The 13,334-nt window shown below is 48.8% G+C and overlaps 1 protein-coding gene across 1 annotated transcript in view; it reads right to left on the bottom strand.

The window, feature by feature from the left end:
* Window positions 1-13,334, bottom strand: part of Tbc1d9 (TBC1 domain family member 9) — a 69,447-nt gene that overhangs the window by 14,257 nt on the left and 41,856 nt on the right. Inside the window, exons 7-12 of the mRNA XM_042701717.1 lie at window positions 11,257-11,463; window positions 10,220-10,390; window positions 9,007-9,157; window positions 5,495-5,709; window positions 570-687; window positions 110-395 (exon numbers count right to left, since the gene is read on the bottom strand). Of these exons, the coding sequence (XP_042557651.1) occupies window positions 110-395; window positions 570-687; window positions 5,495-5,709; window positions 9,007-9,157; window positions 10,220-10,390; window positions 11,257-11,463 (1,148 nt within the window). The remainder of the gene's footprint in view (window positions 1-109; window positions 396-569; window positions 688-5,494; window positions 5,710-9,006; window positions 9,158-10,219; window positions 10,391-11,256; window positions 11,464-13,334) is intronic.

Here is a 13,334-nt window from a genome sequence, read left to right as displayed (position 1 = left end):
AACCTGAGTCCTCAGGTCGGAGGTTCCCATGGAGTCCTTGGGGACCGGCGCCCCGGAGGGACGGGTGAGGAGGCCAGGGGGACCCTGCCAGGCGGGCCGGGCACCGTACCTTCCCAGCACCGTCATGGCCTCCCCATCATCCTTGCAACCCAACAGCTTGTCCACGTTGGCGTCCAGCACCGCCAGGGCCAGCTGGAAGATCACTTTGATGCCTTCGTAGAAGAAGCAGTCCACCACCACCACGGCGCTCTCGAAGGGCATCACGCTGAGGAAGAGCGTGAGGAACCAGGACAAGGAGATGGTGGAGATGACGCCCAGGTCCTGCATGCAGTCGTACAGCTGCGGGACGTAGTCTCGCGCCAGCTCCTCGAAGACGCCCTGGTCCACCAGCGCACCTGCGGCCGCGCACAACCACACCGCCTCAGCCCTCGCCGCGCGTGGGCCCGAGGGCGGGACCAGAGCCACCCCGTCTCCAATCTACTTCCTCTCTGCTCACTGTTCTGAGCCTCTGGGGGCCCCCCGTGGAGGCTGGAGGCTCCCGCTGCCAAGACAGTCACCGCCCCACCTACCTACGACTCTGGTGTTGTAGTAATCGGGCAGCATGCGCTCACACAAGGCCACCAGCAGCCAGAACGCTTCCTCCTCTTTGGCATAAAGCAGCAGCACGGAAGTGACGATGTTCATGGCCTAGGGGAACGAGGGAGAATTGAACTGCAGACCAGCGGCAACCTCGGAAGTCACTCCTGTAAGGTCCGCTCCTGGATGGCAAGCAGACTCCACCCTCCTCGCAGCAAAGTCTCCACCCAGTACCTGTGTTACCTAGGCAACTGGAACACCTGGAAGAGGTCACATCTGCATCTGCTGAGGTCACATCTGAATTTGATGTGGCCACACCTTTCCCCGCCCATACCCTACATAAGGCCTAGCCCAGGCCCAGACGCTCTCTTTCTCTCTGTTCGTTTCTAGCTCTTGCTCTTCTTTTCTAGCTCTCTCTCTCTGCTCTAGCTCTTTCCTCTCTCTTTCCCAGCCACGTGGAGTGCCAACCTTGCCTGGTCCCAGCAGGTCTACTGAATAAACCTACCCCTTACCTGAATACCACGTGCGTGCTGGTGCAGTTTTTACTCGGTTACCTCTTTTTAAAAACCTAACATAAATGGTGCCGTGACTCGGATAAAGGCTTATAGTCAGGAAAGCTGGGATTTCTCTGTTTTTTTCCTCTTTTTTCTTTTTTTTGTTCTTCCCTTTTTGCTCTGAGGAATACCCACAGTTCTGACGGCCTTTTGCGAACCAGTCTGTCTGCGGCGGAATCAACGCATCGATACCATTGTTGCCTTCACATCCACGTCCACACCACTTCTCTACTCTGGTGAGTGAAACTACTCTACGGCTCTCTGTCACTCAGTCTCTGTCCAGACGTGGCGCCACGCCAGAGAGCTCCTACGGCCTTTAGCTGAAAGGCCGGTCACCTCTGAAGCCGAGGACGCTTGGCTTTGGGGGCTTGGCCATTTCTCTCTAGAGGGCTCTGGGGGAAGTCGGGACGCCGCTTCTGCCTGGTCAGCTCTCCTTCACTCACCAGACTGACTCTACTCATTTAATGGGGTGCTACGAATCACACCTGAGCCGTGAAACCCCTTTGAAATGTCTCCTGCGCTCCCTGGAAAGCCAGAGAGCCTCATTTTTATGCCATTCTCAGAAGTACAGTTTTTGCTACTGCAATGGTAAATGATCAGAAGTCTGTTTACTTTCGGGCTCTCTTTGCTCTTTCTCTGCCATTCATGTCCAACTTTCCCTATCTCTCCCTTTCTCTTTTCTACATTTTGGCTTGTGCCTTGAAGAGTGCGACGCAGGCTGGGTCCCAGGGACCCCCCTCTAGATTCCCTCTCAAAGGCTAGCCAATGTAGGCTTGGTCTATTTGTTCAGGCTTTCTTTGCATTCTTTCAGAAATTCGCCATCTTGAATTCGCCATCTTGGCCACGTGGTGGGTTAAGGGTTTGGCCCCATCTGACCCTTAACCTTCCACTAAGTTTACTACTCCATCTATTCTAAGGTGCCTTGCTAACAAGTAGCTCTTTTCACAGGCCCTGGTAATGGAGGCCCAACCAGCTGATATGCTTTGTTAGCAAAGATGTCTAAACGTTGTCGAAATTTTAGGTTTTAAGTTTTGCCTTTTTTGTTTTGTGTTGTGTATTCTACTACTGACTATGTGGTTCTAAAATACTGGGTATATCTGCTAAAATTCTCATCACATCTAATGAGTTTCATCATTTCAGAATATTTGTTGGCAATTCTTGATAAGAACCAGGTAAGCTCTACTTATTCTACTTGATCTCCTTGTTGCCTTAATTGGAAATAATAAAGGGCTTTTGTGGCAAAGATTTCAGTTCAAAGCCAGCTCGGGCTAAAAAATCTCTAAGACTCCGTCTCCCAGCTGAACTCTGCAAGTGGTACTATAACTCAAAGTGGTTCAGTGCTAGCCTTGAGCAGAAGTGCTCAGGGACAGTGCCCAGGCCTTGAGTTCAAACCTCCTTTGACACTGGAAGTGCTATTGTAACTCAACATGGTAGAGCACTAGCCTTGAGCAGAAGTGCTCAGGGACAGTGCCCAGGCCTTGAGTTCAAACCTTCTTTGACACTGGAAGTGCTATTGTAACTCAACATGGTAGAGCACTAGCCTTGAGCAGAAGTGCTCAGGGACCGTGCCCAGGCCTTGAGTTCAAATCTTGAATACCAACTGGGACAAGCCATCCCAGCAACGAGCACCTAGACTCAGCCAGTCTGGGGAACAAGGGAACATGGAGAAGAGTAAGAGGAGATAATGTCACATCAGCTACTTTGTGCCTGCCCTTTCAAAATTAACCAGAGCCGGGAGGTCAGTGGAAGTAAGAAGCCTACCCAGCTAATGTCTATACCTGTGTACCTATTAACTGAACAGGAATTTATATTCTTGCCTTTGTCACCTGGCTTCTCTACCTAGTAGCCAGATGTCAGAAGTAGCTAGGGACATTTCTAACAACATTTTCAGCCCCAAGTCCTTCCTCTTGCCATTTATTTGCTCTCTGGTATTTTTTTTTCCAGCCCCTCAATGCTCATGAGACTTCTCCAGACTTCACCTAAGGACTCACACCACCAAGGGACAGCTGCTGCTCACTGCCTTCTCTGGGAGGAGACCAAATTCCAGCCTTTTACCCCTATTGTCGACGCCCCTTGTCAGCAGGAAGTAGCCAGAGAGAATCCGCGCCCTATTTCATGATTATTAAAAGGCTGGAATGTAAGGTCCGCTCCAGGATGGCTAGCAGACTCCACCCTCCTCGCAGCAAAGTCTCCACCCAGTACCTGCGTTACCTAGGCAACTGGAACACCTGGAAGAGGTCACATCTGCATCCGCTGAGGTCACATCTGAATTTGATGTGGCCACACCTTTCCCCGCCCATACCCTACCTAAGGCCTAGCCCAGGCCCAGACTCGCTCTCTTTCTCTCTCTGTTCGTTTCTAGCTCTTGCTCTTCTTTTCTAGCTCTCTCTGCTCTCTCTCTGCTCTAGCTCTTTCCTCTCTCTTTCCCAGCCACGTGGAGTGCCAACCTTGCCTGGTCCCAGCAGGTCTACTGAATAAACCTACCCCTTACCTGAATACCACGTGCGTGCTGGTGCAGTTTTTACTCGGCTACCTCTTTTTAAAAACCTAACAACTCCGTGGTTTTCGTCTGTGCTGGTGCTTTTGGGGCCGCATGGCTCTGTCTGTTCCCCTGGGTTTGGTTTGGCTGATGACCCTTTAGAGCCATCGGCCACGACACGGCCTTGGCACCCACGCAGCCCTCAACATGCACAGGCAGAGCCCTGGCTTCAAAGAGCCTGCCCCATGGCTGCTTGGCCAAGCTCCCGCCCGAGTGCCACATCTCTCCATGGTCCTAATCCTTAACTCAGGGAGGTAACTAGTTCTTTTACAACTTTCCAGGAATGCCTTCCATAACCCAGTACACAGGGCTCCAGGCTCTCTGCGGAGAACAAAGACGCTTTCAGAGCTGGAGGCCGCCCAGGAGCGCCCTCCAGGTAACAGCAGCCAGGGAAGTAATGGCAATTTAAATTCTAAAGTAGCCTCACTTTATTAAAAGATATTATCGAGTCCTTCAGAACTACTACTTAAAGAGTCCTCTTAATTAAAAAAGGAAGATCAAAAGATAGTAAATATGAGTTCTGTTCTATTAGAAGGAGCTCTGTACTTCTCCTGATCTTCTAGAAAGCAGCAATGGGCCCTTCAGATTTCTGCAATATCAGTTACAAAAAGAAAAAGAAAACAAGACCAAGCCATGTCCCTTGGCCTCACAGAATCTTTCTTAAAAGCCTTAATACTTCCCTAAGAAAAATCATTATTAAAATTCCGATTAAGAAGGAGCCTGCTGATGCTAGTTTGTGATTAGGGTCACAGTCAAGTTCCCCAGGCATTCAGTCAAGATAAGTGTTCCAAGGCTCCACATGTGATAGGCTGGACTAGGGAGCAGGGGGCAGAGGCAGGGGACACGCAGGCAACAAACTCATGGGGCTTAATGCCGGCACCAGACAGAAAACAAAACCACACAAGGGTTAATCAATTGATCTGGGGGCATGGTTAGATTGAATACTATCAAAAAGAGAGATAATAGGGTATCGGGAAGAGTGCGTGTACATGTGTGCATCATGCATGTGTGTGAATGTGTATACTTGTACATATGTGCATGTGTATGGATGGGCATGTGTTTGGTGTATGTGTGCATGTGTGTGGACATGCAGTGTGTTATGTGTATTACAGGTACGCATGTGTTTGCGTGTATGTGTGTGTGCACATGCATAGATGTGCATGTGTTATATGTGTATTATGTGTGTGCATGTGTGGACATGCATGTGTTATGTGTACATTATGTGTGTGCATGTGTCTCTGTGTGTGCACACATGTGTGTGTGTATGTAGGACTTCAGCTTTTGTGGGAGGGTCAAGGAAGGTCTCTCTGATCATATGGAGTCTGAGGCCATGCAGTTTTCCAAATTGCCCAACACAAGAACTGATTTTAGGTAGTATTGTGAGGGACATTGCTTTGCCAGGCTGAGTTAAACATTTATTTGAATGTGTATTAAAATGTAACCTTGGCACAGAAACGCTGTGTGCTCAAGGACATCGCCGCTCAAGAGGACACAGAATAGGAATAGGAATCCAGCCCCTGTCCACAGAGGAAGGCCCTGTACTGGGCCTGTGGCCTCCAACCCTGCCCTAAGTCAGTACTCTGGCAATGACAGGTCTGGAAAGGGAGCTGCACTCTGCTCTGTCATCGGCATAGAAGTCTCAACCCAGGGAGAGGCTGCTTCTCAGAGGACATCATGGTCTAGAGACAATGGCAAGCCACACAAGGGTATCGAAGGTCATCCTAGGGCTCTCTGGAGAGGCCTAGTCCACAACGCCCATGCCGCCGTCTAACAACATAGACTCCGATCTCACTTTCCTCATGCATAAACTCCGCGTGCGGCTTACCTGACAATACCCTATGTTGGGGTTGCGGAAGGCGTACGCCGTGAGGACTCTCCTTAGAGCGGCTATCCCCATTTCATTCTGGAAGGCCGGGTGCTCGGGAAGCGAGCGGTGTAAGTCCCTCTCGATCTCCTCGGTGGCAAGGTTGTATTTCCCCATGGACTTTTCTACAAGGTCCTCATAGTATCCAGGGTGGGTGGCCTTCTCATTAATGGCACCTGAGAGGAACACAACAGATTCAACATTAACGGAGAAAAAAGTGGCAGCCAGGTTTGGTGACGCCCTACGTCTAAAATACGTTCAAACTTACAACTCAGTGACTAAAGCTAGCCAACAGTGAGCGGAGGTCTGAGGAGATATTTCTGTGCAGAAACACATGAAAACATTCTAAACATCAGTGCCTTTGAGGAAATTAAATCCAAAGCTACTTCACACCTGCCAGGATAAATCCAATAAAAGGGATAATAACACGATTTGGTGAAGGGAAGAGGGATGAAATCTCTTACTTCTTTGGTGGTGTAGCTGCTTCGAAAATCAGCCAGGAAGTTCTACTAAAGGTTAAACATGGTAGAGCCACAAACTCCACCCCATAGAAATGAACATATGTGTTCACCCCAAACCGTGTATGTGAAAGCTCCTGGCAGTGTGATAATCCTAGTACTCAAAAAACAGAAACAACTTAAATGTTCAACTAGTACGTGGATAAACAAAAGCGTAAAGTATTCATACAATGGTGTCATTGCTGGCTATAAAATGAATGGATGTAGCCAGGCACTGGTGGCTCACGCCTGTAATCCTAGCTACTCAGGAGGCTGAGATCTGAGGATCGAGGTTTGAAGCCAGCCCAGGCAGAAAAGTCCCTGTGAGACTCTGATCTCCAATTGACTACCAGAAAACCGCAAGGGACACGGTGGCTCAAAGTGGTAGAGTGATAGCCTTGAGCAAAGAGCTCAAGAAGAGCGCCTGGCCCAGAGTTCAAGCCCCAGGACTGACACAAAATATACATAAGGAAAATGAATGGGTGTGCTACAACATGAGTCAACTTTGAAGACCTCATTCTAAGGGAAAGAAGTTAGCCCTGGGAATCATGCATCGTGTGATTTCACTGATATGTAGACAAATCTACAGAGAAAGTGGCTGAACAGCTGGGAGAGTGTGGAGGAGAAAGGGCGAATGACCGGTAAGAAACATGACTGTCTGTGGTGCTGGCTGGCGACAATGTCTTAAAATTACTTGTGCCAAAACTGAAGTATTTTTCTTCATTGTTGTTTTTGTTTTCTTTTCTTTTTGTCTTGTTTATCTGTCTTGGGGAGGGCAAGGGGGAGCACAGAAATGGAGGGACAAAGGGTGAACAAACGCAGCAGTGGTAGTCACGGCTGAAAGTGACCGACACAGCTTGTGGGTGGGGGTGGGGGAGGAGCTGGGAGCGCGCGAGGGGAGGGGTGACGGTGGACGACATCGGAACCCTCTGCGCCATCACCTTTACAAGGATGATCAACGCTTACAAAAGCTAATTGTGTTGATCATTGCATCGTTCCGTGAATCAACACTTTGGTGAACTGTGAGCTACTTTGAATACAGCTTTTATACAAAAGAATAAACAAAGGTGAGTGTCGTGCAGGATGGCAGGGTGGGCACTCGCACTCCATCCTCTGGAAAGCCAGATGCCCCGCCCGCGGGGCCGGCCCACGCTTGTCCCCAGCGTTGATGGAGGACCAGCCTGACCAGACCTTGCCTGGCAGTCAGCACCAGACCGTTGGCTTTGGCTGCCAACCTTCACCTCCGAGGGTACACTGAGTCCAGGCTGTAGAAGCAAGTGGGCTCCATTGTGGGCTCCCAGCCAGGACCGAGCTCTTCTGATGGATGAGCTGCTTTTGGTGTGAACCCCACTGCTGAGTGAACGGAAATGGGGCTCGGGCATCCGCCCAACAGAGGGCAGGGTGCAGCACGTGGGCTTCGGATGGCACGCAGGCCCTCGCTGGGAAAGGGGCACTGGCTACGCGCTGCGTGTGCCAGCCCTGGCAGCCGGGCGGTGGCGAGACTCTGCGTCCCCGTCTCACTCTCATCCTGCCTGTAACCATGAATAACTTCTCCTTTGAGTCAGGAGGACGGAATGAACTTTTGCATTTACTGCCGGTGATGAGAATCTGGTTGTCAAGGTGACCGGCTCATCAAAGGAAGACAAGGGAAGACTTTGTAGACTAATGACCTGCCTGGGCTTGATTTGTAATTACAGATAATTTGACTCAGATTTGGGCTTCTAAATGAGGAGACTTGGCTGGCTGACTTGGGAAAATGAAAAACAGGATGAGTAAATGAAGAGAAATTAAATCAGGTCTACATGAAATAGGTAAAAACCATTATTTTTTCAGATTTACCTCCCCCAACATAATGAGATGTATAAAGATCTCATTACTGTCAACTTTACCATTTATATATACTTTTAGAAAAGAGCTGCCAAGGTTTTGTTTAAGGCTTCCCGATAAGCCTGGTGACTATTTTTCATCATTAATATCATTTTTAAGTAAAGGGATTTAAGAATGATTCCTGTGTTGGACTATTATTCACTTAAGCTTATTTAAAATGTTTACAATTCAGACCTCCAAGCAGGGTGTTCAGATGATTTATATGTTAAAGTCAAGCTGGCAATGTCCAGAGGGAAGCTGTGCTTTAGAGGATAAAAGGCCTTTGTGATACACTAGATGTTTTGGAATGGCCAGAAGTAGTGGTGGAATAGACCACAGGACTGAAATGCTATGATGGAAAATTCCAGAAATAAATAATTCAGACATTTTAAATAACAATTACAGTATGTTGCTAGTAGTGTTTTACTATGAGTTATTGTTGGTTAGCCTCTTAGGATGTCTAATTTATAAGTTAAGCTCTATTGTAGTATTTATGTATGTTTAAGAAAAACCTGCCAGGTACCAGTAGCTCATGCCTGTAATCCTAGCTACTCATTAGGCTGAGATCTGTGGCTCATAGTTTGAAGCCAGCCCTGGGAAGGAAAGTCTGTAAGACCACTGACAAGCCAGATGTGGAACCGTGGCTGAAGTAGTAGAGCTCTAGCCTTGAGCAAAAAAGCTAACGGACAGTGCCTAGGCCTTGAGTTCAAGACCCAGTGCTAGCATGCATGCACCTGGAATCCTGGCATAGAAAGGGTTCAGTACTATCCGTGGTTTCAGGCACTTCATCTGAGGTGTAGGAATGGATCCACTAAGGTCAGGAGGAACTACTGTCCAAATGTTCAAGGGGTAACGGCATCTCTACCACTCTGGGGTTGACCAGAGACCTCAGACCAAAAAGCAACCATTGAGGACAAGGTTCTGTACCTCCATTTCCTCACATCTCCCCCGTCCAATGAAGACTGGCAATGGGCACTCAGTGAGGTCAACAGTAAACTCCCCTGATGATAACAGACTGCACTCACTCTCTTACTCAGGCTCTGTCTGCAGAGCCTGGGACCCGCTGACCTTTGCTCCGAGTGTGTGGAGTGAAGGAAGCCGACTGCATACCTGACAGCAGCAGCCACAGCTCCCCGCGCATGCTCTCTGGGATGCCCTTCAGCACCAGCTCCCGTGTTTTCTCTGTGCGGTACATGCAGATCCCCTGTCCATACTCTGCAAAGTGAATCTTCCAGGCCTGTTCTTTCAGAAACTCTTTGGCCTGTAAGACACAGTGGAACACAAGCAATGGGGACAGAAGGCCAGAACCACCTCCCTGGGGAAGGGAGAACAGGGCTCTGGACAGAACTCATGCGAACACAGAGTTCAGATTTCTCATGCTTATCGTCTGGGTCATGCTCTGATGCTTACTGGAGATAATAACCAGATTTGTGGTTTATGTCCACAGCCCCAGTAAGAGTGAAATAATGCTTCTGAAATGTGGGCTGAGAAATTTTGTCCTTACTTGTGGATTGATTTCTCAAATAGTTAAAACTTCAATAAAGACCAAGAAGTTACCCAAACCCCCTTTGTAACTCTTGTCCCCTTCCATAAAGTCATTCTAAAACCCAATGATCTACTTAGATAAAAATTACTTCCCCAAGCCAGCCGCTGGTGACTCACGCCTGTAATCCTAGCTACTCAGGAAGCTGAGATCTGAGGCTTGTGGTTCAAAGCCAGCCAGGGCTGCACAGTTTGTGAGATTCTTATCTCTAAGGAACCACCAGAAAACCAGAAGTGGCACTGTGGCTCCAAGTGGTAGAGTGCTAGCCTTGTGCAAAATAGGTCAGGGAGAGACCCAAGCCCTGAGTTCAAGCCCCACGACCAACAAAATAAATAAATAAATAAACAAAATAAAATTACTTCCCTTTTTTTAAGGAAATACATCTCCATCAGAAACACTTCCCTTTTTTTTAAGGAATTACATCTCCATCAGAAACACTTTTATAGCCATTCATGGATTTATTACTATTTAAATATTTTCAAAGCCGGACACTGGAGACTCAGACTTACAATCCTCGCTACTCAGGAAGCTGAGAGCTGAGAATCGTGAGCTGAGATCTAAGGGCCATGGCTAGCCTTGGCAGAAAAGTCCATGAGGCTCTTATCTCCATTTAACCAGCAAAAAAAAAATCCAGAAAGAGACGTATGGCTCAAATGGTAAAGTGCCAGCCTTGAGCAGAAAAAGCCCCAGTTAGGTAACATAAACAAATGAACAAATATTTGCACTCACATGGTTTTGTGCTACTATAGAAAACCTCAGGGAAGATCAAGAAGAACCCACCAGCTTGGGGTTGAACTCCTCAGGAGACCGGCGCCGGTACATGGTCATCAGCGTTTGTGTGGCTGTAGGGACGCTGTTGCCATTTAGGTTGAAAGGGCGCTCACCGTCTGTGTCGGAGCTGGTGCTTCTCTGGGGGCTGGAGGACACGAGGCTGCGGGGCCGGGAGTACACCTGCGGGCACACAGGAGAGGAGGCCGTTGGAAGAGTCTGGGCAACAGAACTCCACTCCTGGTGGCCAAGCGCGGCGCCACCCACAGCTACACCACAGGCTCCCACATGGTCTGGCAATGTGAAGGACCAGGAGAAGCACAGCTAGTTAGGAGCTGGAGATTATTGTCAGAGATGATTCGGCAGTGGTGTGGGCCACGGGCCCAGGTGACATTATTTTAATATTCAAAGTAGATTACTGTGGGTGCATTTCTGCAACAAAGTGGTTGGCTATTCGTCTCTGTGATTTGCGTATATGCAAAGCACGCCACTGCTGAATCAGAAACTCTTGGGACCGTCCAACTTCTCTAGTTTCTGTTGTCTTCAAAATGCTTGCCTACATGGACCAGGTGGCCCTTACTGGCCATCTTAAAGTACGCCATGTCGTGTCAGTGAGCTGTGCGCCTTCTCAGTGCTCCCAGATTCCCCGCATGCAGGTTCCAGGTTTAACTTAACAGGGACCTAATACGTATTTTATCATTGAAAACTCAACATCGCAGCGCTGGATCTGAAATTAGAGAGACGCTGCCAATGGCACTCTAGAGACCAGAATTATCTGCTATATGGTCAGGACAAGTCATTTAATGATATCTTCAACTGTAAGACAGAGGCTTAGACCAGATGAGCCCAAAGGTTCCCCACACTCTATCATTTCAAATACAAACTCATTGAAATTTAAATGAGATTGTGTTGAGATCCGGCTCTCCGGGCCTCAGGAGAATGGTATATGCTCACTCAGCTGCAAAGCTTCACAATCAAATCAAAGGACAAAGGGAAACGAACTCTCTCGGGAAGAGACTAAGACATGGTCGCCACCGCCTTCCGCACACCTCGTCGTCGGAACTGTAGTAGCTTCCCACAGACTCTCTGTCCAAGTATATCCTGGACGTGGTCTGCTGCAGGAAATCTGAGATCCTCTGCACCAGGAAGTCTCTGTCTTTCAAGTTGGCGAAGAGGAAGGTCATCCTGTTCCTGGTGCTGATGGACAGCGGGCTGGGGAGCACACTGGAGCTGTCGGCCTTTTCCACGATGGTCACCTGAGACATGAGAGAGACAGCGTGCGGGTCGGGAAGGGCCCAGGCGCAGCGCCGAGGATGGACTCAGTGCTCTGCTCCCTCTGGGGGGACAGCCTGTATCTGACTCCGTTGGACAGAGACTCTTTGACTCTGTTCCCATAAAATAAAACAGCTCACAACAAATCGAGCTGGACTTTGGGCCAGGAACCACCATTACCTTCTGGTCTTTTTCTCAATCAGTGGCTCTGTGCTGGGGGTGGCTCTGTCCCCAGTTTCAGTCCTGGAGAAATTCTGCAATGTCTGCATGTGTTTGGGGCTGTCACTGTAACAGTCAAGGTGACAACCATGAAGTGGCTGAAGCCAGGAGGCTAGCTGTCCCAGAGGGCGCCGGACAGTCCCCAGCCAACAACCCCAGCCCCAAATGTCGATAGTGCCCAGACCCGAAAACCGCCATAGGAGTTCTTTGTTTTTCGTTAATGTTTCATGGAGCCATAGAAGAGAAGACTCTGAGCGGCTATCTCACCCAGAAATAGAAAAATGATTCACGACGCTGGTTCCTTTAACTAAGCTTAATGTTAGCATGGCTTTCAAAATCCCACCAATCTGTCGAGTGTCTCACTTAGACTCCAGGGATTTTCCATCCAGAGTTTTCAAGGATCCGTTTTCCTGAGTAGATATGATGTGAGCCTGCAACCCTATCTGCACTAGCTCTGTGTGTGTGTGTGTGTGTGCGCGCACACACACACACACCAAATGAAGTCCATTGCAGTGGGAGTAAAGAAGAAAAGTAGCATCTGCTCTGAACTGAAGACAGATACAGATGGTTTATAAATAGGACTTTCATCAACGGAAGCAGCAAGGACCAATGCACTAAAACTATTTTCTTGCTTTCTCAAAGCAAGCATTACGCAGAACCTCCCACTCTCTGCTTGGTTGTCGCTCAGAGCTGGCACGCTACCATTTAAGCCACACTTCCAGCCCAGTTATTTTTATTGGTTAATTAGAGTTGGAATCTTATAGATTTTTTCTTTCTGCCAGGCTGGCCCTGAACTATGATCTTCAGACCTCTGCCTCTTGACTGGCTGGGAGTACAGGCATGAACCACCAGCACCCAGTTTAACACGCTAAGTTCTGAAGACTGCTACATATTGGCCTTCTTCCCATTTATCCCGAAAGATGACGGAATGGTCTCAGCCCTACCAGGAGAACACAGCGAGCAGACTGAGACTGGGAACCATCTGCCTCTCCATCCCGGAGGGCTCACTGAAGCAGACGCAGAGGCGGCGGGCAGCAGGGCCAGAAGGTTCTTCGAGTGGCTTGTCATGCCCTTTCCTCTTAGGTGCTGGGACACACAGTTCTCTCTCCAAAGCACTCAGCCCTGACCTTACGCCTCATAACTTCTGAGTACTAACATTGATAAGACGAAGAGGAGATGCTCCAAGTCTACAGTCATAGCTGTGAGGACAAACAAAAGGGCTGCAAGGGTTTACTGAGGAATCAATTCATTTCTGGGTAAAAACATGCCCAGTCCAGGCACAGGTCATCTTAACTACTTGGGAGGCTGAGATCTGAGGACCACGTTGGTTCAAAACCAACGTGGGCAGGAAAGTGTGTGAGAATCTTATCTCCAATTAACCACCAGAAAACCAGAAGTGTAGTTGTAGCGGAAAGTAGTAGAGTACCAGCCTTGAGCAAAAAACAGCTCAAGGACAGCACCGAGTGCTCAGACCCTGAGTTCAAGTCTCAGGACTGGCACAAAGAAACCAAACCAAACTAAACCAACAACAACCCCCTCCCCCCCCCCACCCCCCCCCCCACAAAACCCACACTCCTGATCCACGAAGACAACTATTATGACTGGAACTCCGCTACCGTCCATGGGGCTCTGAGAC

This window comes from Dipodomys spectabilis, unplaced genomic scaffold, assembly GCF_019054845.1.
Source record: "Dipodomys spectabilis isolate Male_0828 unplaced genomic scaffold, ASM1905484v1 ptg000297l, whole genome shotgun sequence".
Classification (NCBI taxonomy): domain Eukaryota; kingdom Metazoa; phylum Chordata; class Mammalia; order Rodentia; family Heteromyidae; genus Dipodomys; species Dipodomys spectabilis.
Note: the sequence above shows the minus strand (reverse complement) of the source record. Positions and strands in the feature narration are given on the sequence as shown.